The 15,386-nt window shown below is 30.2% G+C and overlaps 2 protein-coding genes across 36 annotated transcripts in view; one reads left to right on the forward strand and one right to left on the reverse strand.

The window, feature by feature from the left end:
* The window catches only part of LOC122573928 (scavenger receptor class B member 1), a 42,349-nt gene extending 39,479 nt beyond the window's left edge, over positions 1 to 2,870 (forward strand). For both annotated transcript variants that reach the window (XM_043740940.1, XM_043740939.1), the window contains one exon: positions 156 to 2,870. In XM_043740940.1, coding sequence (XP_043596875.1) covers positions 156 to 584 — 429 coding nt within the window. In that variant the 3' untranslated portion in view covers positions 585 to 2,870. The remainder of the gene's footprint in view (positions 1 to 155) is intronic.
* Positions 2,482 to 15,291, reverse strand: LOC122573920 (cytoplasmic dynein 1 intermediate chain-like). 34 transcript variants are annotated; one of them, XM_043740900.1, is made up of 14 exons: positions 15,145 to 15,291; positions 14,611 to 14,731; positions 14,437 to 14,533; positions 14,254 to 14,359; positions 14,038 to 14,165; positions 11,552 to 11,611; positions 9,857 to 9,877; positions 6,969 to 7,016; positions 5,309 to 5,485; positions 5,054 to 5,210; positions 4,556 to 4,928; positions 4,096 to 4,327; positions 3,590 to 4,017; positions 2,482 to 3,469 (listed from the first exon to the last, which is right to left on the reverse strand). In XM_043740900.1, exons 2-14 carry the CDS (start codon positions 14,710 to 14,712, stop codon positions 3,308 to 3,310), a joined length of 2,091 nt encoding a protein of 696 aa, XP_043596835.1. In that variant the 5' UTR covers positions 14,713 to 14,731; positions 15,145 to 15,291; the 3' UTR covers positions 2,482 to 3,307. The 34 variants fall into 34 exon arrangements, with proteins under 34 accessions (XP_043596835.1, XP_043596822.1, XP_043596841.1 ...); XM_043740887.1 differs by having other exon boundaries at positions 11,552 to 11,689; XM_043740906.1 differs by having other exon boundaries at positions 5,309 to 5,461; positions 11,576 to 11,611; positions 14,038 to 14,168.
* Positions 15,292 to 15,386: the final 95 nt, after the last annotated feature.

Consider the following 15,386-nt stretch of genomic DNA (forward strand, 5'->3'; position numbering starts at 1 on the left):
TAATACGTCGATGAAATACTATAAGATCGATGATGAAATAAAATAAAATTTAAGAAATAACATACGGATGTGTGTAGCTTATAAGTTAATACGTGATGTTAGTATAATCGATATGTATGACACATGTACTACAGCGCAACTTGTTTGATTTATAGAAACTTGGCGTGCCGTTGGAAGGAAAAGTGCGCGTTCAGTTAAACCTAAAGGTGGAACACCAACCGTACATCGGTGTGGTGTCGAATTTTCCCGACATAGTATTTCCTATTATGTGGATCGAAGAGGGTATCGAAGAACTGACACCTTCTATCCGCAGATGGGTTTATTTAGCAACAACATTTAGCGACGTTGCTGCCCCTTGTACCTCGTATGGATTAATTCTAGTCGGTATAACAATCGTATTCGCGGTTTTCGTGAAGGCTTACAGCAACGTGATGTTTACGCACGAAGCGATCGAACTAGGTAAACGAACCATAAGAAGAGGTTCCACGTTGTTAGTAAATGGACAGCACAAGTTATTAATTACACGAGAACAGTACGTTTTGCTCAGTAACGATAACGACGACAAGTCAACAAGAATAGAATAAATGTCTAGCTGTAATAGTAATACGATTGTATTTTTAACGATTAACGAGTAGTATTGGATTCACATTTAGGTGAGTAATCGCGAAGAACGACAGCGAGTAATTGCGTAAATCGCCTCGTAGCATAGGATTTGTAATCGTTTGATACTATAGACCAAAGTTTTCGTTCCAATTACCTGAAGAATAGTTTGATGTATATCGATTGCAATAGCACGGGTTTGGCAAACATTCAACGATCACCTATATATTCTTTTTTAATCTTTCTCTTTTCTTCGACCGTATCTGTGATTTCACCTTTTTATTTATATCGTCGATGTGCGAAACAAATCGTGCTTGGACAAACAGAAACGGGTAACAAAGCGGTCAAAGAATAATGTTCGAGAAGTTTAGTGGTTACAAAAAGTATTTGCTTCTTTTTCCAATAAAGTATTTCTCTTTTTATCAGATTCTACATCTCATTTTCATAATACGTATCAAACTTTTATCCTCGTATAAAAGTACTACTAAATAATACGAAGTGTAAGATATTTGGTTCGTAAGAGTAGGCCTCGGTCTGATACAGAAGGGACTGTCTTAATTCTCCATTGAGCTATTTATTAATCTATACGTATAAAAAAAACGGTAAAAGAATTATGTCTGTATATTGGATAAAAAATAAATAAATAAATAAATAAAACAATCATCCAGGAACAGCTCCTCAGCTATGAAGTCCAAGAAACTAATTTTTGGAATTTTTGTCCCTCTGTTGGTTATTCTTACGTCTTATTTCTTAAAAAATCGAACCCTTTTATAATTTTTTGTTCTTTTTTTTGTTTTCTCCTCTCGTTTTACTCCTCCTCTTACAGGACCTAATTAAACAGCGTTAAAGTGCAATAATAAATAAAGTGTTGTGCAAATACTTTTTCTAATCACTGTACATATGTACGTTCAACGTATTTGTTTAACTACGATAGAGTACGCGTTGTACATAAACATACTTCTGCACGATCAAAATCAAGTGGAATATTAGTACCATGTATGTACATATGTGTGTGCTAGTTGTTAATTGCAAGCGATTGCCAATACTCAGTGAAGGCATGTAGGAATACGATTGATATTATCGAATAATATTATTGAATATGTTTGATTTTTATTATTTAGGATTTTCTTGTTTTTAGAATCATAATAAGAGACAAAATCGAAGAGTTTGTTAAAATTTCAACGCCTGCGATTGGATCTTCGAATGTAACTAAAAATAATGTTCCAAGTGAAAATCACGTATAATAATATACATATGCATTACATTTTACTTTACAGCTGGCAACTAATGAAATTTACTTACTCATAAAATAATACTTTATGAAAGTAATATGTCATTTAATTAGTTTCGTTATAGGCATATTTTAGTAGGTCTAAAAGATATACTTGAGAACAACTTAAACAACGATCAAAATTTTTATGATTTTAATTGTTCGTAAAAGCACGTGATGTTGCGCTTTATTATATTTTTAGGTCGTTCCTTTAATTGGTAAATGAATTATTGTTACTGTAATAAAATTTATTATAATTGTATATGCTATATATTCTATACTTTTGTTGAAACAAGTAATATCTGAAAGGGTTAACTTTATATCTGAAAATATCGAATTTTTTAAATAAAATTTTATTTGTATCACTGAAAAAGATAATTAACTTATCTACTACTATAATTATTATTATTTATTATAACTTAAATTTAGAAATACGCATTACAAAACACATTTAACAAAGTTATATCAGATTGTATTTAGAATATTACCGAGTGTGTAAAGAATTGTAAGCTAAATGATTTCTTTGTAAAAAAAAAAAATTTATACTTTAGAATATGCTTGACTTGAGCTGAAGTACGCATTTGGATATAGCACTATACAACGGTATCACATTTTAGATAAAGCCCAGCAGTTTATTATAACGCAAGGATAATATTATATTTACATTTTTAATCGACGATAATCTTCGTTCAATAAATTTTACTATTCTCGCTATGCTATAAATTACACGTTACAAAAAAAATGATGAGGTTTATATTACGTCAAACTTTTTATAAGAATATATATAATAATATAATCGTTTAAAAAATTATCGTACTAAATTAGATGAATGTTTAGAATTTTTTAGATGTTTAAATATTGGTGTTATTTTCCACATGTTAGTGGTAAGATCGTTAGCGTGAAAAGAATTTGCAATTTTTGAAAATTAATTCTGAAAATAATACATGTATATTTCGAAAAAAAAGAAGCTCAGAAGAATAAAATATCATATTACAATTTATCCGATGGAGTCAAGTCTCCTCTTAATTACGTTCTCTGTTACGTTTTCTGTAATTCGTCGACTTAAATCGTGCTTAATAGCGTTTTATTATTTACATGCACAGATATGTTCTACACATCCTTAATAAGCTACTGATTGCGAGTTAAAGTTGCTCCATATAGATAGGTATTTCTATTGGACACGTGGGCTCTGTAGCCGCTTCGATACACAGCAATTACGAATGAACGAAGTACTAATACGTTAGTTCTGCCGTTGAATAATTTATACAGAATAAAGGTGTCTTAATTAAGAATACACCTATAAATTATAATTAGTGCAATACACTTTTCTTTTGCTTCTCTTAAGTTCTTTTTTAGGATTATAGATATTTTATAAATTCATTTGATTTTTAAATTTAAAGTATTCGAGCCGATCTTATCAATAATTTCTAGGGAAAATTATCTGAGGGGACAAGTCGCTAGCATCGGAGGTATGGAAGTTAATGAAGTAGGTTCTCTTAAATTAAGTTTATGCAGTTCTTCGTCCGCTTTGTTATGTTTCAACTCTTGCTGAGTGTACAAGAATTTATTCCACTCGTCGATTCTTGGATGTGCTAGATGCTATATTTACAGAAACATGTATATTTACAATTTTCAGTGTTGAAGATATATCGATAATTTGAAATAATTATTTGTGAAGCTAAGTTAGTCAAATACTAGATTAATAAAAAGTAATATTACCTCGGCGACGTCGTACACCCAAATCTTTCCAGTATCATCGCCAACGGTTACGTGTAAACCGCTCGGTGTCCACGAAACTCTGTTAAGAGCCGGAGAACCATTGATCACGATACTAGCGGTGGGTACTTCAGTATCTTGATTCAGATTCCATAAATCTAATCGTCCTGAATCGTCTACCGCGGCAAAGAGAGCTGGATGGGTCGGTGACCACGCAACGTCATAAACATAATCACCATTGTGCTCGAAAGAATATAGAGGTTTGCTCTCCTTAAGACTCCAGAGCTTAATCGTCCAATCGATGGACGATGTTAAGAACAGATGTGAGAAATCTATTCCGCCTTGTACAGCATGTGTGCTAATTCCTGTAACTGGTCCTTGATGACTTTCGTAAGAATCTAATACACCAGCTTTTGTACCATGACGACAAGCTACCGAACAAATACAGAGAGTTAGAACGGTTTGTAGGATAATTGTTAATTTAATTTCTTTTCGCAAAATTCGTTTACCGGAATATACAGTTCCTTCTTCGCTGCCTACAACGAAATTATTAACATCGCCATGGGGGAACGCCAAACATGTGGCGGCAATTGCTTTCGATTGTTTAGTATGAAGCTCCAATGTCTCTTGCGGTTGTGACAACATGTCTAAACTCCAGGAACACAGTTTGCCATCGGTTGATATGCTTATCAAATTGTGCGCGTTTTGTGCCCCAACAACGTTCAGACAATATACAGGATGCTGAAGATCATGGATAAAATTTCATCCTTTACGGTACATTTTCTATTATTTTACAGATCAATAATCAATTATCATTAAACGTTAGGTGAGAAGTAGAAAACTATTGTTTAACAGGATTACAAATAACATCGCGATGGTGTTATTATAGGACGACGATATTGAAACAAAATTCATCCGGCCCGAAATTTCACCGATGATAGTAAAGTGACCTTTTATCAAACGACTTACGGTATGTGCGCTTGCCGATAGTGGAGTACGTTGAATAGGAGTTCTCTTTTGTACTCTATTGTCCCAGAGAACGATTTGTCCGGAATAAGTACCTCCCAAGATTAAATTAGGATGAAATCTTGCAAACGTGGTCGACATAACCGGAGACTGACAATGGAAAATAAATTCCGGCGTTGTTTTCTTAAACTTTGTGTTCCAAACCAAACACACTCCATCGGGATCATTTGGAGTGTCGTCGTTATTGTTATAGGAGGCTGCAAGAAGTTCTGGAAACTGAGGTGACCAATCCATCGAGGTCACACAACGATTACGAGACCATCGATCGCAGAAGAACCATCGATTTAACCACAAACGCTGATGACTCTTTTCGTCCCTACAAAATTGACGAAACTTATCGTGCATTAATCCTTATTTACTTTTATCTTATATAATTTATTTAGGAAGAATGAGTGAACGATTGGTGTATCGTAATAAGAACAAATATTTATCTTTACTCACATTCCATCTTCACCATCCATGGTACCGGTATAATCGCTATAAATATTAACGGATTCTCCTAATGCCCTTTCCACAATTCTACTAGTACGATCAAGGAATCGTTGAAAATCTTCCGACAGTATAATCATTTGTTTCTCTTCTTCGCTGAGTTCTTGTACTATAAATTAGTATTTATATAATTAATTATATAGTTTGATCGCAGTAAAGGATACGAAAGGCTCCGTATTGTATAATTTAAGGCAAAAGAAAAATCACCTTCTTTAGGTTTTTCCTTTTCCTTTTCTTGCTCCACTTGCGTAACCGCTGGCTGCACTTCCTTAACCTGTGGCAAACCATGGGGAAGAATTCCAGGAGGAAGCTTGCTTTGGAAACCATCCATATGCGGCAAACTGTTCTCTTCGTCTTCGGCTTGGCCATCATCAAATGTCAAAACTGTGGTGAATAAGCTGGTTCCGCCACGAGTACCCTAACTTGGATATATCTATCTACCTCTGGCAAATGCCCTACTTTAAGAATTCGAATGCTCTACGTTGAAAAAAAAGAAGAAAAAGATAGCTATACTACCTCGTAACGCTACATAATAAACGTCATTGGCATCTCCTACAAGATATTCTACGTAAAATAATAATTGCAAGAACCTGTCGCGTTAAAATCCGAACTAGGACAGAAATGCATAAAAGTAAAGAGCAAAATCGCGATGCATTCGTATATTTGTGCAAGTTGTGCAACTCTTATTCATATCTATGTTGATTATTACGTTTAACTTTGAAATGTATTAGCTACCATGTAATTGAAACGTCACAAAAAATAAAATAAACTTTTTGCAAATAAAGAAACTGTGAAAGCGTCAAGTTTAAGGGATGCAACTCTCTTTCAAAAGTTTTTGTAAAAGCGTATAAAAGTTACATATGTGTATACAAAAAATAATATAAGAATAATAACTGATCGAAAGATGAAAAATTATACAGATATTAGGAGAGGCGACTAGGTTGAATCACATGCATCGACATTAGTCACGTATGTATGTATAAGAAGGTGGACTGCTTGTTGGTGGATTACGTAAATAAAAATCGGATTTTAATCTGAGATATTTTACGATTGACATGAAAATCATCCGAAAACATATCTCTCCACCCTTCGTTTTAGCATAAATGCAGATGAAATGGAAGAATGAGCCGAAGTAAATGAAAGATTGATCGATGATTTTTTAAGTGAAGTATACGTTACGTTATACTGTAGGTATATAAAACATCGATTCATAAATGCTTTCAATATCAGTACCCATTAACGAATAGAGCTCTCTTTTTTCTCGTCAATTTTTCAACATCGAAGATTATACAGAATCGAAAAAATAAAAATACAAAAATTGTGATACGTTAACGCAACTTCCCAAGTCTCATGCAGCAGCTAGAGAATATGTAATTTATATAAGAACAAAAAAAAAAAAATTCTTTTTAATTTTCTAGTTCGTATCTATACTTGAAAAAAAAAAAAAAGAAAAAGAAAAAAAAAAGAAAAAAAATTGCTCAAGTGATAAACGAAATGAAAATGATAATGATGATTTATTATATTGTACTTCGATCATGCGTAGTGAAATATGACGAATGATTGAAGAAAACCATAAAATTGTATGTATGACATCTACGCATGCAGGACAAATGAAGCAAGTTTTTACAGTTATGAAACAAAACCATAGAAAACTACTTAACAATCTGATGATTTATCAAGCAAGTTCGAGTGTAATTTGATAGTACAAGTTCCCTCCTTTCAGTGCATACAAATACAATAACTGAATAGAAGAAAAAAAACGAACAAAAAATTATTGGTCGAATGCAATTTTGTGAAAATGAATATAATCCTTGTATCGGTGATATTAATTAGGTAGAGTGAATCGTCTCTAGAGAGGATTACCTACCTGTAAATTCGTCCTCCCATTCTAAACCAGGATTTAGATTGTACTCGTCTTGAAGGAGGGAAAAGAAAATGTCAATCAATCACGTGTTTTATCATGTTAGTTATGTTTGTATCTAATTTCACGTCTCTCATAGAAAATTATTGATGTATGCCACGAAAATATATTTACATATCCTTCACGGATGTAACAAAACCTGTTAATTATTCTCAAAAATAGCACGCGATATATACGCTATAAATAGCCTATCGATTAATTTTGAATCCAATAGCATTTTGATCGAAAACAGTTACAATTACGTATAAGATCTATTCGTTAATGTTTTCCCCTTTACCATGCAAGATACATCAACAATTAACTAGAAAGATTGAAATGGTAATATTGGATTGGAGACGATAATATTAATTATAAATATATTTATATACATGCAAATAGTATAGTAATATACCCTATAAACATCATCATATTTGTTAACAAGATTATGCTCTAAAGGGATCGATAAAGAATATAAAATCCTTTTCCTGATCTTTGTATAAAATACCTGTTATTTATGCTTTTAAATTTGATTTTCTAACAATATTCTCCGCAATCTCCGCAAATTTATACATATTGAATTAATAAATCCATTTCTTATAACATTTTTTTCTAATATTAATTTTTTCAAATTAAATCAACGATACACGTACATCTTACGAAATTGCAATCCCTTTAGGCTTTTGAACAAACTTCAGTTAAAAATCATCATATATATATATATATATATATACTGTAATCTCTTTATTCATTTACAACTACGTCGCTAATTTAACGATCTAAGGGAACAGTAATTTTTTAATAAATTGATTCCATCGTAAAACACAATATTACAAAATTTGGGAAATAAGTTTTTGTAGAACAACAACAACAAAAAAAAAAAAAAAAAAAAAAAAAAAAAAAAAAAAAAAAAAAAAAAAAAAGGGGGGAAGAAGAAACGAAGACGAAGAAAATTGACAAAATCTAAATATTTTAACATAATAGACTGACATCTCCGACTATTAATTTACATGAATGAATTCACCATATTCCAATCCGTTTGAAAGATATGAAATAAAAATAGCTTTTATTAAAAGAAAAGTATCATCACAAAGTTTACATAATACGAAGAGACGTTTTATCGGAAGAAAAATATTAATAACATTTGAAATACGTATTATTTTCACAAAATGTATTTCTATGTAAACAAACAATTTCTAATTTTTACTAATTCAATGAACTTTCTTGCTATATCATTTTCACAAAAAACGAAACCGTGCTGTTAAGAAGCAACATCTGCAAATCGAACTTTTGCGACACTAAAAGCTCAAGCCACAGAACTCGTTGCTGTGTGTTCTTTTCTTCTATTTAAAAAAAGAAAACTTTGTTTATACAATATTTACCAACTCTAACACCATAATATCCGCTCCCATGTTAGTATACTGTAGTAACCCAAGTAACTACGAAAACTATAACCGTGAAATCGCGCCGAGAACTCTGGAAGGTGCGTTAAGTTGTGACAAGATTTGTCAATGGATATTCATACAATAAAATAATTTTTGTTTCAGACAATCCCAGTTTCAAACGATATCGAATAATTCGATAAATTATTTAAACGTACTCTTTATTATAAAATCTTATCAAATATCAGAACGTTAAAACATCTATAGTTTACTTTATAAACTTTTATAGTGCGAAAAATTGTTATTAATGAAAAAATTGGTAAGGAATTACTTAATACAGATCGGTCATATCGTAACTTTTATAAAGTTTTCTCAGCAAATATGATTTTATTCTGTAAGAATTACTCTATACCATAATTATGTTATAATTCGAGAAATATTTCGGTTAATAGAAAAGATATCATTAAGTGTAATAGAAATAGAAATAAAGTACAAAATTAAAATTTTTTATGATAGAATTTTTTAACTCTGTCTCTAAATGGATAGTTAAGTACTCCAAAGGTAGTCTACAAATTTTCAAGATCTTCATTTAATTAATGCTAACGAATATAAAGGCCAAATATTTTTACTATGTATTTGAAGTATCGAAAACATGGAATTACATTTTGCAATTCAACTTCTGTACAATAATCTTTTGTATGTGTTCTGTACATTGTGTTTTGCATATAAATTGGTTTCCAATTTTTAACAAGTATTTAGTATTATTATACTTTGAATTGTAAAATTTATACATTTATGCGTGTTTGTTTCTTCTCATTTAAGTATCTGTCGTGCATGCTTTCATAAATGTATAAATGTTAAAATATTTCCGTTTCAGAATCGGGATGTCAGATAAATTTTCGAAAGAAAAAAAAAAGAAAAAATGATAAATACAGAAACTAAAGATAGAATACACCAATAAAAAAAAAAAGATATTGATATAAGAAGTAAAAGAGCCAAAAAGTCCAAAGCAAGATATAAGGTAGCGAAGATATTCTAGATTCTGGGTGGAGAGTCATTTTGTATGTCTACAATACTGATAAATTTTATTCAAATGTAGCTCACTTTGCTATTAAACTTTTACATGAATACTTGAGCTTGAAGAGAAAGGTAGAAAGAAAGAGGCAGAGAGAGAGAGAGAGAGAGAGAGAAACAGAGAGAGAACGAGAGCGAGAGAGAGAGAGAGAGTGCATTCTCTAGCTTACTAGCTAATCCACCATGTAATGGTTCTCTTACCTTTAAAATTTATTATAATTTAAAAAATTTAGATTTTCGCATATGGAATTCGTCTTTTACATATCTATTTCGTCCTAATGCTTTTAATTTGTATCTCGTTTACATTTTACGTATTGTCAATTCTAAGAGAATAAATGGAATATATCTAAACCTAAATCTGAACCTAAAACTTGTTGAAAACCAAGAGAAATCATAACTTACCGTAATAGTCGAATGCATGAGCTGAGAAGAGGAGGGAAAAAAATTGCACTTAGTTACAATCCTTTAAGAATGCACTACACTAATAGCACCTCTCTACACTCAGACCATAAGCATTTTAAGAGAAAAAAGTTTCAATAATAAAATATCTAGAAAAAATCAAATAAAAAGAAAACAATATACGATACTTTGGCGCCAAATGTCTATAATTGGAATTATAAATAATATGTTTCATTCTTACTAACTTGTTTCAAAGCATTTATAGCATTTTTCCTTATTAAAACTTATATTGCACGTGCTCGGTAAAAATATATTTGCCTTTATAAAAATAAGCTATTTCTTATGATCGTTTGTTAGATACTAAATAGAACTGAAGTTTTAATCGTACTAAGGAAAAAAAAAGAAAAAGAGAAAAAAACAAAAAAAAATTTTATACGCTGAATGTAGTTAGGTGGGTATAGATTTGTAAATTTTTATATTGTGCTGTGCTGCGGTTCCTACGCGTAAGAGGAAACATACATATTCAATATTTCTTGCATTATTGAAGTACGATTCAAACAGTATAATTTCAATCTTTGCCGTAATTCAACACCTCTTAAATTTTGTACTGACTATGTTTAACGAGAAGTTATAAAACATTTCTTATCGAACGTGACTACCAATGGATGCTTTTAATAAGCAATATTCAATATCTCACTTACATTCCTTGTCACACTTATTTCCACCCCCCTAAGTTTCTCAGAAATAAACTTTGCTATAAATTGTTCAAAATAAAAGTTTTGTTAGAGTACTGGACAAGTTTATAATGCACTACATTTTGCACGCTATAATAGATAAAAAACAATAGACATGACATACAAACATTTTTGAACATAATATCCCTTTTTAAGTACTAAACAAAATACTAAGTAACTGGATTTCTAATATGTTATAATAATTGTTACAATTAAAACAATGTTGCTTTCTACGAATATTCATATTCACAAATTATTAAAGCATCAATAATAATCATCTATCTGTTTGCTATAATAAATTTAATGCTAGCACACATGAGTCAAGGTATACTAACTTATTGTTGTAATAAACTTTAAATTTTCCCAACAAACAGGACGCCTAATGTTAATTGTATTGTATAACTTTAATAGACTGTTAGTATATTATTAAATTAAATTATATAAAGCATGTTAGAAGCCTATTTATGCAAACAAGTGGACGTTGTATATGGTAGTGATAGATAAAATATATATATTACAACTGCATAATGTTAGAAAACTAAAATTTTTGATATTCTTTAAAAATTCCTTTCTTCTGCTTAATACAGCTGAACATATTTTCAATTAACTCGACTTTACTCTCTATTGTACTCAATTCAGAGATTAAAATGGGAAATTTCTAAATTCTTAATATTTCACTGCATCTATATATCTTGTATATCTATCTCCATATACAATATTTGTAAATTAACTGAGATTGTAGAATCAATCAAACATAATCATCGTTCAGTTCAATTTTGATAATATTCGATGCTACATAGAAATACGAATAGAAAAGTTGATAAAAGTTAATATAAATAGAAACTACTGTCAGTTTTGATTCTACACTCCTCTGTTGCGAATATAGATATCTGTGTATCTACCTCTATTATATATTGTTGTACAACAATTATAGGAAAGGTAATAAAAAGAAGACAGAACATACATAGGTAGTTTGGTGCAGACCCACCTTTCCTGGGACGCCACCAGTCAGTCTCAAAGTAGCCTGCGGAGTAAGAGTGAGTTGGTGTTGTTGTTGAACAGGAGGAGTAGATGGTGTATGCAGAAGAAGATGCGGACAGTCCTTATGTCCAACACCAGTTGATTTGACCGTTTGTATCGCAAGACAATGGAATACGCGTATATTTAATAATGCCGCAAGTTCAGTTAGGTAACGGGACACGCATGTAACACGTAATATATCCCACATTTTTATACCAAATATCTTTCTTAAGTTTAACAATCATAAATAAAATAATACTTTATTATTAGAAACGCTAAAAAAGTAAACTTTATTTTAAAAAATATATTTCAACGAATTATATTTTATTTTAAGAATGATACATTCAAAAATATTACTGTTTGGTATTTGAATAATTAAAAAAAGTTTGTAGTAAAGTAGGTGGTATAAGAAGTGGAATTATTAAAAAATCCCAACTTTTCGACAGTTTTTATAAATGTTTGTATAACTGAGAAGAAAATTCCAAGATAAATAAAAAATTAAGAATCATGACCAACTGAAATTGCGGTTTAATAAAACGAAAGTGAAAATAAAAAAAGGAAATAGTTTCCATCACCAAGAAAAATAATATTTGTTTCCATAACCCGATTTTGTTAAGTGTTATCCATTTCTACTAATACTTCTTCTACGAAGTATGTAAAAGTGTACAAATAAAAACATTACAACATCCGCTATGTAATTGTTAGAATACCCTTAAATGATATACTTGAATATCACGATAGACTTATTATTTCCTCAATAACATTAAATTTACATTAAAAGCACAATCTTCTTTGTTATTATTCTTATTAATGGTAACAACAAGACATTATTAAAGATAAATGAATTCACTTGTTAATATATGCAAAAACTGTTCAAGCAGATATCTTATATTCATGATTATAGTTATTCCTTTTTAAGTGTTGAAAACTGCTGGAAACTTAGTTCAACAAAAGCTAATACATACAATAAAAGAATAAACAAATAAAATACCAATATCGCTACAAATATGTGACATGCTATTTTTAAACATGAACAAACTTTAAGAATATGTAAGTTTCCTCATTAGTTAAAATTAATCATAAAACACAACATAAATGGCTAAACCAATTCTCATTATTATCACAATAAAAACAAGATCACAAATAAAATAATGTGACTGGTTGTGTGTTATTACACAATGTACGTATTATTACATCTGGCTATGGTATTAGGTACCTATTAATATTGTCAGTAATGGCATATATGTTTTAAAAATATACATTCTTATATACACCACCCACTTTACCATATTCAACCATATATAGGCATATGTGAAAGTGATAGCATTTTTCAAAATACTAAAAAGGTATCAGAAACTTTGTAATCCTTTGTATTCTTCTGTAAACATAATTCATAAATTTAGATATTAATATCTTTTAATTTTCAAAATTCAACTATAACGGTTTTCAATCTTTAATAATGCATAGAGGAGGACAAGCTATAAGTTAGTATGAAAAAATTATCCTTATTTACAAAAATCTTATTGTGTAAGATTTTTTTTACTAACTTTACTAACTTTACCTACTTTACCAATTAACAAATATATATTGATTTGAATTTATTGACGAATATACCGATCCAACCAAAATATTGGTCACAGAATAGCTCATTTTTTATAGAAAAACATTTTTATAAAAGTGTTTGCTTTCTTAGAACACAAACGGATTGAAAATTCAATTGAAATCAGATAATTTATCAGCACTTGTCATTGTATAACCCACTATCTTTATCTACGCCTAAATATTATGAGACCAAAATAATTCTAATCCTTATTGTTATTTTACAAGCTTGATAATGTTCTTACTTGTGTCATCGGATTACGTTTATTCACCGATGCATCAAACTATAGTAATAGAGAATTTTATTCAGTTATAACCATTGTAAAGATATATTAAATGTCTTATATCGTAAATAAATGTAATCATACGTGATCGAGTAACTACTAAAAGTTAATTTTCTTCTACAAAAAGCTGTGCGAAAAATTTTGTATATAAAGATCTACTCCTTTTGTAATTCAAGTACTAATTTTCCTCGGGTTTTAATTCTTTACTATGAAGAAATATAAATTTACATTTAAATGAATCTATCATGAAATTGACAATTTTAGAATACAAAGGATTAACAATCGATGCAATAAATAAATAAATATATAAATGTGACTAAATAAAAAATATATAATAATAACATATATTTCATTATAATCAATTCATTCTTTATAAACGTCAAAAAGATTATATTTTCTTATATTTGTGTGATATTTTAATTTGATTAAATTAACATTAGCGTAACACAAATATTAAAATGTTTTAAATGATTATATATAGTTTTAAATTCACAATTAAGAGCAACACAAAAGTGCAATTATTTAAAAATTGAATATAGTGACTCACCGTCGTGAGATGTGTGCGATGTTTGAATAGTTTGTGTTTGTTTGGTATAAACAACTGGTTCTTTCGGAGGAATATTGGTATGTGCTACAGAGACAATCGTTAGTTCCCGATTCTTCTTCCTGGCACTGCTGCTATCAAGAAAACGATAGAAATTAAATAATCCAAATATATCTTCATATAAAATATACGAGGAACTATCCAATATAATATAAATACCTTTGAGCAGAATTTATACTGGATGGCTGTAAACTAGCATCAGGAGTAGCATTAGTGCTTTGTTCCGGAGTCAAAGAGTTCATACTAGATAAACTGGATAAGACATCTGCGAACAAAATAAATTGTGTCAAAGTAATATCTATGAAACTAAAATAAACATAATATTAAAATTTAATTATTTACCTGACACTGGTGCTACACCCAAGGATGAAAGCATAGCATCTAGTTCTTTCCGATGGTCTTTATCCGTTCCTGCAGCACGAACTGTAGCTTCCTCAACCTTTAATACAAAATTTTAAGAGATACATAAACATGTAAAATAATTAAGAACATTAAATTTAAATAAAAATTTCTTACATCTTTCTGTTCTTTTTCTCTTCTACGTCTTTCCTTTTCTTCTCTAATAGCCTGAAGTTTGGCTTTTTTTCTTTCAAGTTCTGCTTTTCTGTCAGACATCATTGTGCTACTTTCTTAACACCTAAACAATATTCGACAATATAACATTAATAAAAGACTTTGAGACTATACGAAGGGATTTTGATCATTATCAGGATTATAAAATCCTTGACAGGTTTCACGAAATTTATTAACGGAACTTCAACCGGATTTACTGCGATTATTGATTTCTGTTCTGTGACGTCAGTTTTAGGTCAATTTTTGTCCCGTGATAAATATATATATAAATAATAAATATTTGCAGATATGAAAAAGCAAACGATTGAAAAATTGAGAAATGTGGTATAGATATGAGTAACACAATAATTAATATTCATGTTACAACGTTCTGCACTGAATTCAATGAAGAATGTCCATCTGTCATGTGATAATATTTACGCAATGAATTAATTCGAAACTTTCCATTTTAGTTAGAAAAACGTAGAATACATTCACCTTTTATCGTGTAACGTATTTCACAGGTACGAATGCCAAAAATGATTGTAGTTTCGATTTCTACATCATCTAATCGACCCGCCCGACATGCAAACCTTTTGCATTGCAACAACAGCACCACGGTATCAATGTTTGGTACTAAGTACTAACGGAATACTCGATACGATTTCCTGCATGTCCATATATGTAATTTGTAAATGTTTTCGATAGATGGCAGTAAAGAAATCTTCTATGGGCCACTA

This window comes from Bombus pyrosoma, linkage group LG12 (genome assembly GCF_014825855.1).
Source record: "Bombus pyrosoma isolate SC7728 linkage group LG12, ASM1482585v1, whole genome shotgun sequence".
In the NCBI taxonomy this organism is placed as follows: domain Eukaryota; kingdom Metazoa; phylum Arthropoda; class Insecta; order Hymenoptera; family Apidae; genus Bombus; species Bombus pyrosoma.